Source organism: Epinephelus moara, chromosome 11 (assembly GCF_006386435.1).
Source record: "Epinephelus moara isolate mb chromosome 11, YSFRI_EMoa_1.0, whole genome shotgun sequence".
NCBI lineage: Eukaryota > Metazoa > Chordata > Actinopteri > Perciformes > Serranidae > Epinephelus > Epinephelus moara.
In genome coordinates this window covers 13086661-13108934 of record NC_065516.1, presented here as the reverse complement: position 1 = coordinate 13108934, position 22274 = coordinate 13086661, and the positions used below count along the sequence as shown (strand labels likewise).

Below are 22274 nucleotides of genomic sequence, written 5' to 3'. Positions count from 1 at the left end.
GAACCCCCGCCTCAGAGCTGGTATTTTTCTAATGTCTATTTTTACATTTTGTTTGTTTTGTCTCATGCAAGTGAAGTTTCTCGAGCTTGTGTAGTGTTATGCATAAAGCCATATGGCGCGCGCGTTTTATTACTCTAAGAGGAGAAGAAGTGTCGAGGGCAGCAGACAGACTCCATAAGCCTCTTCTGCTGCACAAAAGACAGCGTGTGCTGTCAAACTGTCAAAACTTCTACTTCAAGGATTGTGATCGGTCCGCCGTGTGAGGTGCTCCGTTGTTGTTTTTTTGTCTGCCGTGTTTGTGCACAAGTGCGTGTGTTCTGAGCGAGTGCCCGCGCCTCGACATCTGCGTACGCACATGTCCTTGTGTTTGTGTATTTCACCAGCGTTGAGCATGTATGCATGTTTGTGTGTGTATATCCAATCTGCTTCTTCTCAACAAACATTAGACTCTGATCCATTTTACTGAAGTCTGCGGCTCTTATTCTGCACGTCAGTAGACCTGATAAATGGAAATATGCCAGGGCAAGAAGAAGAAAAAAATACTGCTACACTTCATGAAGCACGATGACGGCTTCATTGCCCAGGGAGGCCCTTAAGGGTTCCCTTGGGCTCCAACTACCAGGCGCTTTAAAAATCTGCGACTGTGCCTTGCAATTACTGCTCGGAGTAAGTGAGCTGTGGTTTGTCTAGTTTAGAATAGGCAGAATTAGCAGCAATTACCACCTGCTGCAATTGTGTTTGCACATTTGTGAGAAACACAAAAAAGTATCAACCCCTTCATCAAGCCTATCTTATTGTCTCTGCAGTTCCTCTTAATTCTCAATTATTTAGACAGGAAGTGAAAAGAGTGCGGCTCTCAGCAAATATTGAGATTGTTTTAATTGTACTTTACTGTTAAACTACGAAGACTGTGCAATTAAAGGGAACTGAAATGAGGGGGGAATGATGAAATGTCTATATGCAGACAGAGAGGGTGGGAGCCATTTTTAATAGAGACACCACATGCGGCCAACCAATTAAATAAAGCTGTCGAACGTTCAATTTCCCTTCTTGAAGACATGTTATTTATTTCTCCCTGTCTCCACGTTCTTCTGTGTGACACTTCCAATACTTGCCCTGGATTTAAATTCACGCATTGGCGAGAATACGAGTCGTGTCATATTCTCAGTAGTAACAAGTGTTGTGGCTCTTCTGGGACTCGTGGGTTATTGAGATTCAGCCCTTAAATTCAGGGCCTGCTCAGTCTCCTTTGATTTTTGGGAACTATGCCCTTCACTACAAGGGGCTGCTTTGATATGCACATTTTAAATGGAGAGAAATCAATTGAACTGAACACCTAGTGAGCTCTGCTTTTGTCTCGCGTTCCTTCGTGCTCGCAAGAAAGTATTTGATTTTGCACAATCGTGTATACTTCACAGATCTATAAGACCGAAGAGGGGATGAAGCGGTTGTTCTTGGGCGATGGAATGCTAACAACAAATATACAAACATGCACGCAATGTGCTGTGTTTGACCTTCTGAACCTATTATCAACATGTAGTCTATATATTTCTGCATAGTGGCTCATATATATTATTTCTGTCTGGCTGTGTGGAGGAATGAATGAAGGGAGTCTGACATCCTGTGACCTTAAAGGTTTACAACTTTCATTCCAGTTATCAGTGTCTCAGTGCCTGAGCGTGTATTGCTCTTGTGTTGAGACATTTCACCACAGCTCTCAACACAGTGCGCTGCAAACTGTATAACCCAGAATTATATACTGTATAACCCTTAAGACTTTCTTTATATAAACCCTTTTTTGAAAACTATTCACAAGCAATGTTTTTTCAGCAGTCGCTTTTAAATATATTTTCACTCAGCTATTAACCTCTGCAGTAGTTTCCATTGTGACAAGTGGGACCCGCCATTTCTATATAGGATTCAAAATGTGTATCAGTCACGAGAGATTCACAGGAGGCTACGAAGAGAGGGAGGCACGCACATTCAAATCAACAAGGACAAGTGCTGAGCCGAAGTGATTATATTAAAATAATGGTTTATCCAAGATGGCACACACAATTAATTTTAGTCTGTGAAGGCCAGTTGTGCTCCAAACATCACCACCTTGATGCAGCACTGAGATTAACTACTCCCAATAAATGAAGTTACATAGTAGTTAAATTACAAAATAAATGTAATCTGTTACAGTCACTGAAAAAAATGTGATTAAATTACAGTTTCTAATCAAAAAGTTGGTGATTACAAAGAGATTACATCCAAATATATTCTTTTTGGTGAAAATATTCATGTATTTCAAATGTAACCTTCCCAACTCTGGACACTGGAGCCCTGCAGTGTGTGAGCAATGGATTTTAATAGTCACAGGAAACTGTAAAAGCAGGTATACTTTGTGTGATGCGGAACAAAAAAGACGTATCATGAACATGATTCACAAAAGAGAAGACAACCGATTCTGTCATGTTCACCACCTTGTATTTGTTGTTTTCTTTTAGGTGTGAACAAATTCACCATATGAGTCATGCATGGACAATCTGTTGTTCTCCACAGTGGAAAAAGCATTTGTTAGATATAAGAATTTGAATTTGGAGTTAAAATGTGTTACAAAATCAACTGAAAAACACATAAACAACATTCAAAAAATAAAAAGTAAAACAAATATTCTGTTGCAAAGTCGACTGAGAGGTTTGACAACATACTTTTCTAAGTTTTTTGGGTGAAAGTGACCATGACTGAAATGTAAAGGAGCTGTTTGTAACATTCAGAGCATTGATTTAGCAGCAAACCACTATTTGCTATATAAAGATGTAGTGGAGTGTCAAGCACAAACTGGAGGAAGACTCACAAAGCAGACTCACAGACTAGAGAAAACTTCAGGGTAGGGCTGCCACGATTAGTCGACTAATCGATGACTAATCGATGACTAATCGACTATTAAAATAATCGGTGACTATTTTAGTAGTCGACTAATAGGTTTGAGTCATTTTTCATGGAAAAGTACTATAAAAGTACCCCAAAATACTCTTAGTGCAGCTTCTTATGTTCAGATATTGGCAGCTTTACACACTCTCCCGTGACAGTGAACTAAAACCCTTTGGCGTGAGTACAAAACAAGACATTAGATGACATAATTTTGGGGTTTGGGCGAGACAGACCGACATTTTTCAACATTTTAACACATTTTTCGATGAAATGATTAGTCGACTAATCGAAGAAATAATCGACAGATTAGTCGACTAATCGAAGAAATAATCGACAGATTAGTCGACAATGAAAATAATCGTTAGTGGCAGCCCTACTTCAGGGTCATAAATCAGGTTCAGGTCAGTACACAGGTAGTCAGTCACACAGGCAAAAGTATCCAATTCGATCAGTAAAAAGGGTGGTCAAAAGGCAAAAACAGTCAAAAACACACCCACAAGCACCACAAGGGAAATACTGGAACTCTTACTCAAAGGTAAATCTGTCAGCAAACAAGGGGAAGACAGGGACTTAAATAAACTAAGACAAGGGAGACAATGGGACACAGGTGAAACACATTGAGACACAGGTGAAACACGTTAGGGCAGGGCAAGTAATCACAGAGGACATGGGATCTGAAATGAGACTATTCAATGGTTACCCAAATAGAACAGGAAACATAAGGATGATAAATAAACATGAATTTAGGTAGCTTGATGGGTTATGACAGTGATGTGATGGCGGAGTGATGGCGTCCTGAGCAGAGAATGAAGTAACTCTACTTCTCTGTGTTATAATCCGAGCTTCTCTGTTCCAGCAGTGTGTGCATGTTAGTGCATGTGAGCCCCTGTGTGTGTATCCCACTGGCTAGCTATTTGCCGCCATTCTGCACTGTTATCATACGTTAGCTACTGCTGATAAGGGGATGGTGTTATTACGCAGCGTCAACCCTCCTGTTCCCCCCTGGTTAACACCATTAGCTCTGTCAGCACTGTTGCCGTTGTTCACACTGTTTGCTCTATTAGCACCGTTAGCTGCTAGCCACCAGCTAAAGCACTTCCATGTTGAGAGCCATGTGCAAGCAATCTCTGAATCATAGATACACTCTGAATATCATACAGAGCTCCTTTAACAGCATTAAACAAATAAAATGTAAAACTAACATTGTGTAGCAAATTTCACTGGGAGGTTTGACAACTTTATTCTTTCCTCTTCATATATCTTACACCATTTGCATCAACCAGTAACTTGCCATCTAGTAACATTTTATTGGTTGTCCCACTCTACTTCTGCAGGCATAAAAGAGCCAAAAAAAAGTCCCAATAACAACTTAAGTAATTTGGTGGTAAGTTATATCAGCCTGTTTGGGTCAGAGGACTCATGTCAATTATTCGGTCACAGGTGGAAGAACAGGTGGAGAAAGAAAACTATAGAAAGTTATAATGTCTGTGACAAGTATTTCTCTCAAGGCGTAACATTTTTCTTCCGATAATTTCTCGAGATTGTTGCGACGCACAAGCAGCAAAGAGGTAAGATAGATCCACTGTAAGATCCACAGTGACTGGGATAAACCCCACCAATAATTCCCCAATTTACCTTAATGTGTCGTCGCAACCTCTAATGACGTATTCATTTGACTGATTGGTTCTATGGCAGTTGTAATTACCACGTCTTCAGCCAGGGGCTTTGTATTTCACACAGGCGAGGGACAGACTTTGTCTCAATTAGTTTCCTGTTTTATCTCCTCTCCCTTTCTCTACACCTCACACCTCAGTGGCACTGACAAGGATGTTTGTACCTGCTATACACAGCGGCACTATCAGTTCAATCCTTGGCGTGACTTTGAAGATTAGTCACCGAACCGTGAAGAAGCTTTTGAAGTGTTGGGGATTCTTTGAAGTTTGCGATGCAAGGCTTTTTTTTTTTTTTTTGTCAATGTGTTACACAAAGTTTCTGCTACCTTTGAACATTTAGCCTGGCAATGAGAGGAGGGAGCAGTCACAGGCATAAACATAACATGATGGAGATTTGTATCATCAAAGTCCATCTGAGGGGTGTTTCAAACCGATGTCTCCGGCATCCTTCAGGTCGCTCCACGCTGAACTGTCGATACTGTTTTCTGTGATTAACATCTTCTTCTTTGGGAGTTCACAGGAAAGAAAACTATGGATACTTTCCCATTTTATATTTGCACATATTGTAGTTTTTAAGTTGCCCAACAAGTGCTTTGAAAAACTCCAATTGTGTAACTCACCCCTGGCTCTACTCTGAAATGTTTATTCCCGTCATGTGGGGAGCGATGAATGACTAGAATAAACTTCTCATCCATTCTGCACTTGGCAGGCAAAATGATTATGAATAAAAATGAAATTGACATTGGAAACAGCAAAGCAGGAAAAACCTGCTCATTGAAGCCTGATGGCCACATAAAGAGAGAGCCGTGGCCAAATTTTCTTGGCCAACTCTGCGTGTGTAGGCTGACTTTCCCTGGCTGCTTACCTCAATATGAAATTAATGAATTTCCGGTGACTTGATTGATTGTGTTGCTAGAGGTGTGAGCGCGTGGTCAGGGCAGCTGCTCTTCACAGCAGACGTGGCGCTGCACCACCAGCAGAAATATGTACACAAACCGGAGGAGGGTGATGAGCGAGTATCTTCTTGTGAAACACTTTCGGCGGCAGGCGGTGCTACAGGCAAGGGCAGCTGCTGCTGAACGAGGCCTCTGCTGACACATAGGTCATGGCAAGGCTACAGATGGCCGACTGGCCCCTCTGTGCTGCACCACCAGAGAAGAGGCAGTGCCAAATGTGTCGTCCCTATAACCTCGTGAAAATTGACTCAAAAAAACAAACAAACACTTGATTCACAGTCCACGATATGAGTAAATTGTATAAAGTTGGAAAAAATGTGCTTATTTTGATGACACTATCCAGATAATATTCCTGCTCTTCTGCATAATAATTCCATAAACGAAACCTGTGAATTTTAAGGTCATTTAAATTCCACTGAGCTGTTGCCAAGCCTTTGAAGCCAAAAAATTGCCTGTCATCCTCTTACAATACAGGCTATTGAGCACAGCGCAGCTCACAGGGGCGCCCATAAATAAGAAATATCCTTCTGCACACTGTTAATTGTGTGAGCTGAGAACAAGATTAAATGCAATGTCCCCTACTCTGGCAAAACACACTGCTGTTTGGCCACATGACTGTTTCAGACACTGACGCCTGGGCTACAGTTTGTGGTTTCAGCACAGTCAAACACTTTTTAAAGTGTAGATTAATACTCTTAATGAAGAGCTGGGACTTTGTTTTACCTCTCCTGCAGAGTCGATGTTAACAAATGCTAATTTGCCCCCATTAAAAATTTGTCCCAGCTGCAGCTGCACCTCGGAGCGCTAATGATGACACATCCAGATTTAATGAGGAGAGCAGAACGGTCAACGGCCAAATACATTAGACCCACCAAATCAAAGCATATCTCTACAATATTTTAGCATATTTACACACTTTGGTTGCAGTTATGTCATTTTACAGTTTTTTGTAAGTTTAGCCATATGGATTATAACCTAGTTTACTGATCATGTTTGGTGATGATGTAATGCAGTAGGTAGGATATTCATTTGCAGAATAAGCAAAGTAAGCAAGAGGTAACAAGTGATAATCATAACAGCAGTGCCCCACCTGTCCAACTGAGACTCCTAACATTAACATTTCATGAATGCTTGTGTGGTGTTTTTGCAGTATGCATGAGTAACTGTCCTGACCACAGAAAGATGGTACAATCTGTTGTGTTTGCCATCATTTCAATATATTTTTTTATTATTTAAAGAGGTTACACTCAACATTGTTGGATTAACAATGGATCACATGACTACTTGTGCATAGAGAAGGGTCTCCCTCAACTGTATAAAACAAGTGGACATCGCCATCATGACTTCATACCATTGGTTTGTGGAGTACCGTTTTAAAGCATCGAGATTGGCGTTTTGACCTTCACCATTTTGGTTTTTGGGAGCTATACATGACCATAGTTGGATGGGAGTGTGAAGCTGAAGCGGAGCACTCATAAGTCCCTTTCACACTGACTGTTCAAGGTGGGAATAAGTAGTATAAACAGGACAGCCGGCAGGAAGGGTGTGACATTTTGAATGATATGTTATGCGTGTAACCCACTGTGAGAGATTTATAAAGTAGCTGATAGCAGTTAGCAGCTAACTCAAAGAAGAACAACAGTGGCCAAAACTGAGAAAAATATTAGATTCGGGAGCTACTTAACCCTCCGAGCAGAGAACGAGAATAGCTGCCATATAAAAGAGAAAGTAATTGATTGTTATTACCATGTTAATGCCATTTTTATTTTTTAAAAAGCGCTGCCAACACATATGTTATATGTCATATAAGTGGTCGACACTGTTGTGGTAAACGTCAAGTAGGGCTGGGCAATAAAACGACTATGTATGGTATATCGATATATTTTCAAGCAGGATATACGTTAAGACAACATAGTTTACTTCGACACAGGGTCAAGTTGCATAATGCATGCCAGTGTGCATCTCTCCTCTCTCACACTTTCTGCATATCTGCACACTTTCTGCAACACCAAGAGAGACACAGAGCTGCTTCTCTGTTTAATCTGTCTATTAATTAGTCTACAGTGCAACATGTAGCATGTGCTACGCTAAATCAGTCTGTGAGATGAATGAAATTACCGCTGTAGCACACATACAATCCAGCACTGCGCTGCATGTGCCGGAGACAGAGCTGCTTGATTGTGTCAGGTGAGTTTGTTTGCTAGTTTGATTCATTTGAAAGGTCATGGAAAACGACCTTTTAACTCCCCTACAAAGATTTTTACTCGTCTCAAACTACAATGGATTTCGGCCTACTTGATACTTTTATAATCAAGTTATAGTTTTGTATCCTGTGCTGCAAACCTTTAAACCTCTGTACATCCAGTGCTGTGCGCAAAAACATTAATGCACAGCCCTGCTATTTATTTGATATCATTTTTCATTTACATGATAAAATCCCTGTCTTTGCATTTTATTTTAATCACAGTTTGTTTTTATAAAAGTGCTTGTAACATATCTAATATGGCTTTGACTTGCAACTAAAAACATGTAGCTCATTCTGTGGAAAATCCCGAGATATATATCGCCATTCTGCCTGAAAGTACTGAGATATGAATTTTTGTACATATTGCCCACCTTTTTTGGCGTTGTGATGCTGGCATGCTATTTATAATCACACACTGGAGCAGAATGATGCCACTGTTCTTTCGTTCTGTGTATAAATTAAAATGAGGCATAAAGAAGGGACTTAGTAGTGGCCCTAAAGTGATCTCTGTTTAAAAAGGACTACAGACTGTGGTGACACCTCGCAGACAGCTACACCCTTATTTAAGCGCAATTTTAAACCTTAATAAGATTCAAATGGGCGAGTTATATAAAAATTCCACAACATAAACTCAACTTTTCTTAGAAGCCTCTTTTCTACTGGACAGAAAACTCAATAACACCCACAAACATCTGACTTTTGTCCTTAGTAGAAAAGGTTACAATCGACATTCACTTCAGGACAAATGACTCTGCAGTCATCATGGGTATTTATCGACTCCAGCTCGGAACTGCTGTGATGGAAATATGACACGTGGGTGAATACTCTAATTTTAGCCTCTTTTGCAGTGATACAGTGACGGGCTGCCACAAAATGCCAGTTGTCTCCTTCCAAGCAGTCAAACATCTGAGTAACTAGCAAATATGAAAAGTTGGTAACAACTGTAACATTTTCATTAGCCTTCATGCACTTTATACCATTTACTAACCTGTTTCATGGCCTGTCCATGACACCAAGTCTCAACACACCAGAAAAAGAATGCCTGTAATGGGAAAACAGCCTATTGCTTAACCAGTTGAGTCGCCCCCTGCTGGACTTTAGAAAAAATGCTGATGGAAGGCATTTTCACATTAGCTTAATTTTTCAGACCCCAAAGCTACATCCGCTTCTTTTATACAGTCTATGGCAGTAATGAACCCACACTCCCCCAACTCTGCAGCTCCCCTCAGCTCTATGGAGCTTTTTAGTGTCTTCCAGTACAGTGTTTTGGTTTGCCGACCCCCAACTTTACTGCTTTGGCTTTGGCAGCAGACAGGCAAAGTAAGTGTTAGTGATGATAATATGTCAGTATTGTGTTAATGGCTTGTTTTTACTCCCTGTAAGTGGCCAAATATCAGTTATTGCAGGTTTAAAACATCCAAACACAGACCATTTGAGCTGGTACACATTGTGCAGTACGTAGTTTGAATTTTACATTTACCCAAGATAATTTTCTCATAATAACATGCAAAGTGTCTTTCAGCAATTAGTTATTGTAGTCATACTTTTATTTACTCACCTGTTGTGTTCTCACTACAGACCTACTAAAGCAACAGCTTGGCAAGCTGTGTAATTGACAAGTCTCCATTGAAGTGTTGCTCAAGCACTCGTTACGTTGTTATGGGCTTGTATGAGTCCGCTACTTTCAACAAAGCACCTTGATGGAATGTCATTTAAAGTTTGTGCTGTGCTTTTCATCAATCATTTTTTTCATCAGAGCCCCATTGTAATGCCAGGTTCACACTACACCATATCAGCCTGATGATTGTCCAACACAGCATTGTATGGTATCGGTTCGGATCGTGAACGACACTGAGTGTTGTGTGTGATGCTACTGTTCATCTCATGTAGTGCGTCATAGTAGACAACAACCAACAGCACCATTTTTTTTTTTTTTTACCATTTTCGGCGGGGGGGGGGGGGGGGGGGTTATATTTTACTAAAGCAACAATAAATACAGTGTTTATTTTTGATGTTTTAATAAGTAATGGTGAATACTTTAGTTCAAAAATAAAATATGGTTATCATTGATTTTATTCAGGATATGTGGATGGCTTTGGTCACTCATAGTGTGAACACAGCATAATAGTTAGAATGATACCGCCAGTCCAATCTCTATATAATATAAAAAAACCCATCAAACAGCAGATAAACAAAATATCGTGTCAGTGTGCAGCCATCGGAAACAGAATTAACTGTTGTAAAGCTAAAACCTTATAGTTTCATTTTTTAGAATGGAGTGTTATAGTGAACGCAATGAGCATGAAAGCTGACGAAAATGGATTCTGACAGCAAATGCATTTTGCATGGAAACGTGTAAGTGCAGAGCTGAGAAGTTTAAGGTTTATTTACACTTTATTCCCGGGAGAGAGTACTTCAGTACACTTTGCGCTAGTACTTTTCCATCTCCATTTTGTGATGCTTCATTTACACTCCACCACGTCTCAGAGATAATCATTTGCATTCAGAACATCTGGTAAGTGCATAAAACATGATTCATTTCTATAGTAACAGTATATGGTACGGTCAGACCCAGTGCCACTTGACCTTGAGCATGTTCCGTGTCTTGTTTTTCCCACTTGTACTGAAATGGATTGCAACACTCTTCCACCACTGCCTTAGTGATTTTATGTTGATTTTATCCTAAAAACCTGATGTGCACATAAACACACTGATTGTGTTGGTAACTCAAAACAGATGTTATTTGTCTGATTGCTCATTTTAAGATGGGGATATTCACCGCACTGTGGAGAGAAAGCTTTTTAAATATCCCGTGGAGCTATGTTCTATAGTGGAGAGGAAGCTTTCAAAACAATCATGCAGAGTGGGTTTTATGTCATAAAACACCCCGGTGCTATCCTTACCAATCAAATTGAATTAAGAGCAGACAGAGATTGATCTATTCTGCGCTCGACAGCTCACTGTGTTTGACCAGATTAGTTTCAACTCTGTGCAGCTGTACGCCGCCATGAGAAGAAATGAAATCTTGTCATTGCAGTTGAAGTGTTCCCCTGTCCATCACAAACAGCCGACTCCCCCTGGACAATAACAAATTCCACTCGTATATCATCCCGTGTCTGCCGTGCCCTGGCTCACAGGAGCTTTTCCCACCTCATTTTTACCCATTTCCCCCACCGCAGGTGAACGAGGGCCAACTGAGAAATGGCTCCATTTGCATCTTAGCTAATTGTATCACTGCCTCGGGCTTTCTGATAGTTAATGTATTTTCTGAGAAAAGTGTTCAGAAGGAAGAAAAAAAGGTCGGCGCTGCAAAGCATATAGCTACTATTTGTAGTGAAATGAGGTTTGCTGCAGGTAAAAGGAAGCTGTGGTATTGAAGTTAGATAAAATGCATGAGGTGCATATAGTCTTAATCTTAAGACCATGAATAGTCCAGTAAACAGCCCAAAATTAAAAAGTATTCCTAAATATATAAAAAAAAAACAGAGTATTAAGAAAATAAACCTTTTATGTTTTTGAATGTGCATTTTATTAAAATTGTCACAAACAGTATACCCCAAGAGACAAGGGAAACTCCAGCGCTTATTCCCTTAGCGGAGCACAGGTCTGGGCAAAATATAAACATAATGTGATATGAGACTAGATGTCATCTTAGATTTTGGATATTATATCCAAAGTGTTGCCTTTCTCTGGTTTTAAAGGCCACAGTACAGTAAAGTGATGTCATATTCTGAACTCACTACTGATGATTATTTATCAAAATTCACATTGTGTGAATATTTTGGGAAAGCACCAATAGTTAACCCTACAATATCGCTTAAGTATCTATATCAATATATTTGATCAAAAATACTGTAATCTGATTTGCTCCATATTGTCCAGCCTTAGCGGAGCGACCCGGTCTCACTCTGAAGTCGTCGAAATCTGGTGCTTGGGCAATGACTTGCAGCGTCAGACACTGATGAAAAAGCTGTCCTTTTAAGTCGGCATGATACACTTTTAAAGGCGCTCAGTAGCGTCAGGGGGAAACACGACAGGACACAAACCAAAGTTAAGGCCACGAAAGTCCAAGTGGGGTAGGCAGGAGGGGCAGGATGGATCCAACAAACACTGACTTTCACCTGGGAGAGCAGTGTTTGTGTCCTGTAAGATTATAAAGCCAAACCCTGTGTCAAATGTACGTGTCATATGTAGCAGATATTTTAAAACTATACATTTTAGTTTGCAATTTTATGTTGTGACAATGCTGTGGTTAGCACGTGGTTAGGTTTGGGCACAAAAACCACAAGGTTATGGTTAGATAAATACAACCCATTCTCAACCCAACTCGTCAAATACCGCTGCCTTGTCAGTGGACCTAAACGTTAAAATATGACGCACAAGGTACCCTCCTCTGACGAATGGTTCTTACTAATGTAATGCTACATTACATACATCATGTGATATGTCCCTGATGTAGAATGCTGCACACACTAGCACACTACGTTGCTATTAAAATAACTCCACCGACTTCTGGTTTCACACAGGAAACAAACAGCGGTGGAAAGTTCCCAGGTGAAAGTTTGGTTTTTGTGCGACACATCCACATGCCTTCCCACCCACCCTATAGGCACCTTCTCGCTCTTTATGCTATGGCGTCACTAAAAGCTGATGCCCATTGTGTAACATACTCATGGGAAGAGTGTTTTGGTGCGTCAGAGTCTGACATCAACATCCACTGACAAAGTGGCAGCATTTGTCATGTACAGTTGTTGCCAGCTGTGTCAGATATTGCCTGGTTTGTATAATACCGCTGCAAAAGGTGCCCCTGTGCGTATGTATCTGACACCAAAATTGCTGACACAGCAGCAGTATTCGATAAGTTGGGTGTGAGACCATGCTGGAAAGCATCATGGGTTGAGCTAAAAGACTTGGTATTGTTGCCACAACCAGAGCTAGATATGTCACGATGGGTATTTAAAAACACAGCTGGTCTCAAGCAGTCGTCTGCTGCTTGGCAACTGTCTCGCCCAGGTCTCACGCCATCCTCCATCCCCTTCACCTCCTGTTGAGAAACTCAGCTCATATACATGTCATCTGAACCACATATTTAGGAAATGTTAATATGAAATGTATGAAGTGCACAAATGCAGCATATTCATGGTTTGCAGAAATGTACAATACCAACATTGTCTTGGGCTGCCTCACACCAGTATAGGTTTAAAAAGAAAAACACTTCACTCAAGAGATTTTGCTGTTCTTCTCTATACAAGGGCTGTTCAGAAAAAAAAAATCCCTCAGTTATGACTTGTGATAGTCATAAATAGTGATGTTGCGTAAATGCCCCATTCACTGTAATTCATTTATGCTTTTACAGCGCTTCAAGCACCCTTGGCGGGGAAAATTAGAGTTGTTTTGCTTCCTTTTATAGACCCTCTCTGCTGTAGCTGTCTACTTACTGAGCTGAGTTCCAGCCTGGCACTGTGTACCTTGACTCATAAAGCCAAAGGGCAGCAACTGATTGAAAATGTGGAGGAAAATTAGGTTTATCTCTTTCTATCTTGAAGACTAAACACATTTTTCAGGGGACAGGTAGAATTGTGGATATGACATTTAATTGCTTTAAGGCCACAATCCTGTTCATGTTAAATTGAATTTCCCTTCGAAACTGACAAAATGTTGTGACTGCAGTTTGTCTTTTTTTGGAGGCTGAATAGCTTCACCCTGTGACCACGCTTTCACAAAAGTGCACACATTTATGGCTGGTTGCACCACAGAAATGCTCTGCAGACTACAATACAAATAGCGGCATTGATTTACAAATAGAGGGAATTTATTTCTCGGTTGTTGCCATTGCTTTCAGCGGCAGAGAGACACATTTTAAGACAAGATATAAATGGAAGGAATCCATGAAGCAATTATTCCCCCTCTGCAGTACATGGCAGCAACACCATTGGAAAAAGGTGTATCAGGCTACCTTTCTCTGTTCTGTCTCACTGAGCAGCTTCTCCGGCCTTTCCTCAGCCCGTCAAGCTGCCTTGGCAACAATCAGAGCAGAGTGGCTGAGGCATGGCGAAGAGAAATGTACAGTGGTGGAGTGGTAGGAAATTACAAAGGAATCAATTCAATGAGTTCCCTCCCTCCATGAAAAGATGTCTATAAATCGGGTAGGTGGCCAGACCCAAACAACAACCTTTTAAGAACCTGTCTACCAAAGCGCAGTGCATTACAGAGCAAGGTACAACTCAGTAATACGACGACTTCTCTACTAAACCCTGCCTTTTCTTCCACATCCTTCTACTCTCCCAACACAGCAGCTCTGTCACATGCGACCTTGGTGCTTTTCCCGCTGATCTTATCCATATTTCTTTATCATCGGCATGAGATCGGTATTTTTTCATTAGAGGCAAGGCATGCCAGGATTCTGTGTAATGCCACAAGAGCAAATTGTTTCCTTCCAAAAGGAGACATCCACCTTTTGAAAAATGTGACACCTTTTCTGACATGACCACGCTGAAGTGAAAGTGAAAAATGAAGACGTATCTGTCTTCTGCTCTTTACTGACAAAAAGGCAGTACTGTCAAAGTCGTAATCATTTTTAAAGAGCAGGCTTTTGAACACCAGGTCATCATTTCTCCTCTAAAAGCCGTTTGTAGACCGCATTTCTGGGATGAAGCTCTTCTTTGTGTTTTTTTTTTTTTTTTTTTTTTTTTTTTTTAAACAACAAACGTCAAGGAACAATTATTTTGCCAATTACACTCCCGGTGCCTATCACTTCCTGTGTTGTTTCCCCAGGTTTCTCCTCATGACGCTATCACATCATAGGATGAGACGCTTAATGGAGGCTGTAAATAAACTAAACGGCAAGGTCAGCGGGAAAACCACTGATGGAATAAATTAGTGTACTGCTCGAAAGAAAACAACAGGGAAGACGACATGAAATATAACAGTAAGGAGCGGTAAAAGGGCTCTGTGACTGTTACCAGCTCCTGATTTATCTGACGAGAGAGGCAATCTAACGCTTCTCCACTGATTTGTCATGTTCCCAGTGACCTGTCCACGGACATCAATATGAGGACGGGTGTCAGATAGTGGGTTTAAACTACCGTTAGGCGGCCATTGGGGTGCTCATTTAAGTTTGCACATGTATGTGTGTGTGCCGGCACCACATTAATTTCCCAGTGTCTGCTGCTGATAAATGTCAAGGCCACTTGAGGGATGGCAAGCAGCAGTTTATTCCCACACACGCCCACGTGCAGACAAAAAACATACGTCAATGCAGCACTGTAAACACTGGATGTTGAATAGTCAAACGAATAGCATTACTGTACGTGATGTAATGCTAAAAACGTGTGCTGCCAAGTGAAATAATATGTTTATCCATGAATGAGCAGCTGAATGCCTAGCATGATCTCAGTCTCAGGTGTAATGGATGCCTGACAGAGAATCTCTCTGCGGAAATCATATGGCTGCTCTCGTATTTCCTGGATGACTGGACGGTTTCCTCATCACCTGCTGTAGGTGCGGCGCCATCGACCTCGCTGTGGAATTTAACCATCACTCAGTTTGTGAATTGCATCATCTCGCTGTCTTCTCAACATAATCTCATGCCCCGCTATAATTAGCTGAATAAACCCATTATAGTGGAGCAACTCACAATAAAACTACATCACGTAATTTGTGAAGATACTGAGGCCACACAGTGTCAAGTCGGAGAGGCTGAGCTGTGAGGATCTGCAGCCTCTCGCAACGGAAAATTAAGTTGGATAAAAGAGGAAAAAAATGACAAAATGTGTGTGTGTGTGTGTGTGTGTGAGAGTGTGTGTGCGAGTCCACAGGATATTCCAACAACATCAGTGTTACCTTGGTTACTAATCCTATTTACTGAGGATTGGATCCATTATTCAGGTTCTTCGTCTCAAAGCTGAATAGTTGTTATCACAGTGTGTCAGGGACAGAGACTCAGAGGAGGCAAATATTGAATATTCAGTGTTTTCTTCACAATATTTCACAGCATTTAATGCACGAGGTGTAATCCATTTTGGAATATAAACTGTAATGAAAACCTGGATTTCTACAGCTATAAAAATGACGTGTGTGCATAAAGAAGGAAATCAATGGCAAAAGCAAATAGAAAAATGTGGGATATATCTACATATGTGTTAGTGTATCTATCTGCGTCACCTACTTGAATTGTTCAACAGTGCATCCTTTCCTTGGGAGTATATTTTCCCTGATCCTGCAGCCAATCATCTTTCATAAAAGCTTACATTCAGGTGATGAAAAGGTCACTCAGAAATAATTGCAGGGGAGGCCTACAAAAGCTGAGGGTAATGTGCGCTGATAACTTGACAGGCCAAAAAAAAAAGTCTGAATAAAACTGTAACATGAATTACAGCCGCCGCATTCTGTGATCAGTGAAATGGCACACAAAGCATTAAGGATGCAACAATATGGGTATTGAGATAGCAAAGCTTTCCCACTGACAGCTACCGTATTTGCTTTCTCACAAAGCAGAGGGAAACTGCTGCGACATTCACATATTGTTGCTCCTTCTAATTCTCCCACTCAGCCATCCACTGGTAGCATTTCAACCATGCGACAAAATGTGGCTTAGGTAAGCAGTCGACTGGCCAGTGACCTTGTATATAAATGAGATGAGGTAAACCTTCATCAACAAAAGCCTTCATCAACAAAAAGTGTCTATTTGAAATAAATTGATTTTGACTACAACAGAAAATTCGAGTACAAGCCTTGTGTTGTATGGAGTCCTAAAGTGTTCACTATTAAATAAAGACATTATGAAATAAATAATCACATGAATAGCCTAGAAATAAGCCGCAATTTAAGAAATAATAAAATAAATTATATGTTACTCATTATCAGTCTTATTCTTATGACATGGTTCAGATTTATTCAATTAGATAATTCTTGTGTTCTTTTCAAGTCTGTTTTTATTAAATACTAGCATTTTTTTATTGTGATATTTTTATTTTATATCACATTTTAATTTATAATGGGGATGTTTGAAATTGCATACTAACATACTATTTATACGACACTAATTATGATGCAAAATTGCATAGTATGTGGATTTTGTGTACACCAGAATTGCCCGGATGTATACTAGATTAGCATATATTTCTGGGTATGAGTTTACTCTACATACTCAACTGCCCCAAAATGCATTGTTTCTTCAAACTGTCCAATGGCAGACTGCAAGGCAGAGGGTTAGAATATTTAACCACCGGATAGAATAATGATGGCAAGTGACACTGAAGTACAGTTAAGAGGAAACACATGGGTGCTCACATATATAATGTACATCTGAATAATTAACATTACGATACTTACTTAGCTATCACTAAAACAACCAACACATCCTGCATATGGATGTATTAAGGGACGTGGATACAGCTTTGAAGGCAGGACCCCATTCATGTCTATAAAAGGTGCTAAGTGGCGCATAAAGACAAAAAAAAAAGCCTTTTTGTAACAGTAAAAAATTACTTGGATGATCGGCGCTGCTTTCACATCATTGGGCCCATAAAGCAAGTGCACTGGAAACCAACTACTTCCAGTTTAGCACTCCGATAACTTGAATAGAGGTTGTGGCGCACGGTGTGGGGCTCAAAAAATGTATCCACTGGTTTACAGACATGTCTTTCCCAATGTAATTTTATTGGGGAAAAAAGTCTTTTGGGGCCCAGTGACATAACGTGACAAGCTTGGGAGTTGTAATTACACTGTTTGGCCACTACAAAAATTGGCGTCAAGGCCAAGCACATTGCCCGGTGGCCTGGTCCTGCATTCATGACGTTCTTATCCTGTCACATCTTTGTCCAGGACACATCAGGATGCATTAGTGTTAACACAAGGAGTTGGAGTGTTAGGATTACATTGCGTCTTAATGGTTTTTAGCGCTGTCCACTTGTGATCCGATCACCCAAGACACATTTTAAAACCAAGTGTAAAGTCTTAGCATGTGATTTCAAACACAACCAATGTCACTTTTAATGACAGTGACGTTGCCATCCCCTCAGCCAATCACATGCCCCCAGCCTCTTAACAGGCCTAACAACTGCTGGCTATCCAACTAGCTAGCTCCTGTTGGCTAACCTAGAGACACCACAGAGAATGACTGTGTGCTACCTACATGCTACCTACCTTCTGAGCTAACTAGCTTAAAGTGAGGTCAAAGTGAAGAGCCAGTGTTAATGGCAACAGTTTACTAGTTAATGCAAAGTTTTCCCTGCAGTGTTTGGATTTCAATGACATTTATCAAAGGCAAACAAATCTGAAGAGCAAAAGCAGACAGTCTTTCTGTGTGGATTCTCTAGCCAGCAGCAGTCAGCTAGTACACCAGTGGGTGGTTGGTGGGCCTGCTGGGAGGCTAGAGGTATGTAATATGAAAATAAGAGATAAAATTACACTTATTTTTTTCTGAAATAATTTGACAGTAACTATATTTTACTGTAGGATTATATATTTCATAATGTCTTATTAGTGGATTCCGTATTCTAGACTTTGGGGTTCCATAGTTTTTAGCAGAACAGCTGGAGTTAGCCTGCCCCTAACCTCTAAAGCTATGTCCTCCCCTCCCCCCATGTCTGTGTCCCAGGAGGGCAACTGGAGGAGAATGACTGGTAAAATCCAAACCAGCAACGTGACCAACAAGAATGACCCGCGCTCCCTAAACTCCAGAGTCTTTATCGGCAACCTCAACACAGCCATTGTCAAGAAGACAGACATAGAGGTCATCTTCGCCAAGTACGGCAAGATAGTGGGTTGCTCCGTGCACAAAGGTTACGCCTTTGTACAGTATTTGAATGAGAGGAACGCCCGGGCAGCTGTGGCGGGAGAGAATGCCCGTATCATCGCTGGACAGCCTCTTGGTGAGTCTTCTTTGCTTTCTCTTTTTAGTGAGAGATTTCTGTACTTGCTTGCATTGCATATACCATGAGGTACTCATGAAGGGCCAGTGAGATACAGTCTATATGTCACTTCACAAAAACTTTCCCCTTGAAATACAGAATGTTTTGTTGAAGCCTGTTCCTTGCTAGAGGAATGGATTGTCTCTCTTGGGAACACAAAATGCCTCGGGCATCTCTCAGACTTTTAGTTTAGAGCCTCCCAAGGCTCCTAAATGCTGAATTGTCTGTGTTTGTTGTCACGCTGTTTTGGAGAAAATCCCTGCTGAATCCGTTAACTGATCCACTAGTGAACGTAAGGACAGTTTGATTTTAACATTTACCAGGCAGCAACTTGCAAAAAGTATGTCAAAGTTCTTGAAACCCACAATACTTAGAACAGAATATGCTAAGTGGCATGGGATGCAGCTGCAATAGGCTGTGTAAGCATCGATTGTCTACTGTGCATGCATTTTGTGATGGGTTGCTTTTGTGGACGATGGCTGTGAAATGTTTTTTATTCGCTTTTGTTTTGCTCAATCACAATTAGTTTTGTCTGTGAGGGGCATTGTCTCGGGCCTTATCTTGTTAAAATATCTTTGTGGAGCCTGGGGATGGATTGCAGAGATACAACAGAGCTCATTCTAGACACTACTGCTTTAAAACAAGATTTTAAAATAATCATGACTGGATAATACTGCATGCAGGCAAGAGACCTTTTGATTAAAGTCTCTGCAACGTGTTTGGTGTTTCAACTAGGGAACCTGGGGTCCAGAGTGTAAAGAGGGCAAATATCAATGACTGTCAGTATGTTACCCTGTTAAAAAGTATCAGCATGAGATGATCAAAGGGAGCAGTGCATAATGGAAGTTAAGTGCAGAACTGGAATGGATTGTTATGTTAATGTAGGATACCTACGTAGTTGATATTTAGGCTCTGACATCACCCCCCAAAGTGAAACACCAGGCTCACCCAGCAGAGATTGGGGAGTGATGATAAAAATGTTCCCCTGAGGAGACCCTGGGGTGGAGCTGGAGGTGTGATGGAGTCCTACAGTTTTGTTTTTTCAACCAGTAAACAGTACTAATATCACTGGGGGTTGGTATATGATCAAAGAGAACAGTGCATGGTTGAAGTTAGTTGGGAACTGGAGAGGATTATCACTGAATATAGAATATGTACACAGTTGATATTTGGCTTCTAGGCTTGTATCTGGTTACTTCCCATCATGAAACACAAAGCTCCTGTGGAGTGATGGCAACAACTTCCCCCCTTCTGGTGGAGAATAAAGTTGAGGTAGAGATGCAGCAGACTTTTGTTGACAGAACTAACTTGTTAAGTGTGGATACCCGACCCAAGCTCGACAGTACCTGACCTGTCGGGCTGGATTCAGACATATATTTCCACATGATGTTCAGATTCAGGTCAGGTTTGGCCCAGCTGACATGGTCCTTTGTGCTTTATGTACCTGTTAATATCCACTTCCTGGCTATGTTGCCTATCAGTTTGTTGTCAAAGTGACACAAGAAAATGGACGGGGCAGTGTTTCAGCATGTTTCAGCATTAGCTCTGGGGCTGTGTTTTCCTTACATTAACTGCATCAGGCTTGGGTCAGGTTTGGACAGAAAAACAGGAAGCCTGTCTGGTTGGGGTCGGGCTCAGTTACTACTTTCCTAAGCCCCGTTTCCACCAAACACTTTCGGTATAGTACATTTGGAAGTAAAAGTAACCCTTCAGACATGGTACCTAGACCCTAGGTCTAGGTCAACAAAACATCATGTCTTCTTATAGCTATAGTTCACTAATATATGACAAACTCTCCACAGTATGAACAGTGGTTACATGGGCCTCAAAACCAGCCACAGCTCAGCCCTGAGCAGAGTGACCGTCTGCTATTGACCAATCAACAGACTGCAGTGTTCACAGCTCCACCTTTTAGCACCAGATCTGTGTGCTAGGTACCCCAACAGAAGGGTGACCAAAAATGGGGACAGTATGGAACAGTTACATCGGTACTATCCACAACTTTTCACAATGGAAATGGAAAAAAAAAAAAAGTGTACCGAACTGAACCGTACCGCATTGCTCGATTGAAACGGGGCTTTAGACTCGGGTAAGGTTCGGATGGAAATATGCGGCCCAAGCTGCACTCTCCTACCTTGCGGGCTTTGCTTTACCATAACATGCCACTTAATTAATGGTGTCTGTCCGATCTCAGGGACACTTGAGTGTTGATTCAGCCTTGGTTTGGGTTGAAACTGTCATTTATGGACATTCAAATGGACATTCTTGTTCTCCAGCTTGAAGATGATCTTTCTGACTGCCCGTACACTCTGCCACTCCATTATAAAGTATCCTCAGGGTGGGTTTTCGGGGTTAGGGTTGCTCGTGAAAGAGAGTTTTATATAAGATAATGAAAACAACTGAGGTAAACAATCTCAGTTCAAGGGCATTATCCTGTGAAAACAATATTCCCCAGACTGTTAACTCCTGTGTTAATGAACATTAGCTGTAACTAATATGCAGAATAAGAATTGAATATTTAAAGAAAGAAAACACTGAGCCCATTTAAAGGTTGTTGTGTCTCCTCTGCATCAATAGAGCAGGTTATCGGGCTGGCTTTTCTTTTTAGACTGCATTTATCAACCTGAACATCAAGCCAATAATCTGACTCGACTATCCCGGCCTCTTCCAAAATCCATCTGGCTGCTGAGAGACCTAAGTGGTTTCTTCATTTGCTTTCCTGTTGTTACGATGATAGCTTTTTATGTCGGCCCATCTGTTTGGATAGGTGTTTCCTTCCCACACTTAACATATAAAATGTTTGCCCTTTAAACTGAATTTCTTATCTGAGATTGCTGAAAATATAGCAACAATGCTTAAAACATTTTGTGAATCTAAATCTATTGTTCCATGATGGTAGAGACAAAAATCAACAGCACGAAATGATACGCTCCTGATTAATAGTGGCTAATGTGTTTTTGCTCTTTAAGTCTTTCATTAGTTTTATATTTGGCATTATGGATGATGCAATTAGCGAAAAAGCAGAAAGTTATTAAAACCTAGTCACAACCAGGGCCGTCGCCAGCCAAAACCATCACTGAGCACTCAACCATATCCATAATAATAGTGTTAGTGATTTATTTGTAACTTATCTGCAAATCATTTGATGATCTTCACGTGTGATTGCTTGTTTTTGGTTGACAAAGCTGACATAATCGAAAGTATTTCCATTACTTCAGAGTTCAATTTGAAAAGCCGACCCCTCGATAAAGCAACCCAGCCCTCATTGTTATCACTCAATCTGCATGTCATGTGGCGGGAGTATGACTGGTAGATACATTCTTAATTGACAATTAAGGACACCCTCAGTCTCATCCTCCCAAGCTGATGCTTTTTATATTAACATGGCGGAGAAATGAATCAGCCGCATAATGATATGGAGTTGAGGAATGACCTCGGCAAAGGATCCGTCTTCCTGTTGGAAAACGTTTCATTAAAGCGTTATTACCTGCAAGTTGATTGCACCTCAATTTCAGAGATTACAGCGGTAGGTGAGCTAATATTGCTGTTACAGGAGGAGCTGCATTCA

At 40.9% G+C, this 22274-nt stretch overlaps 1 protein-coding gene across 2 annotated transcripts in view; it reads left to right on the top strand.

Moving 5' to 3' along the window:
- LOC126398025 (RNA-binding Raly-like protein) overlaps positions 1-22274 on the top strand; it is a 153288-nt gene that overhangs the window by 44241 nt on the left and 86773 nt on the right. For both annotated transcript variants that reach the window (XM_050057191.1, XM_050057190.1), the window contains exon 2: positions 18394-18667. In XM_050057191.1, the coding sequence (XP_049913148.1) occupies positions 18412-18667 (256 nt within the window). In that variant the 5' untranslated portion in view covers positions 18394-18411. The remainder of the gene's footprint in view (positions 1-18393; positions 18668-22274) is intronic.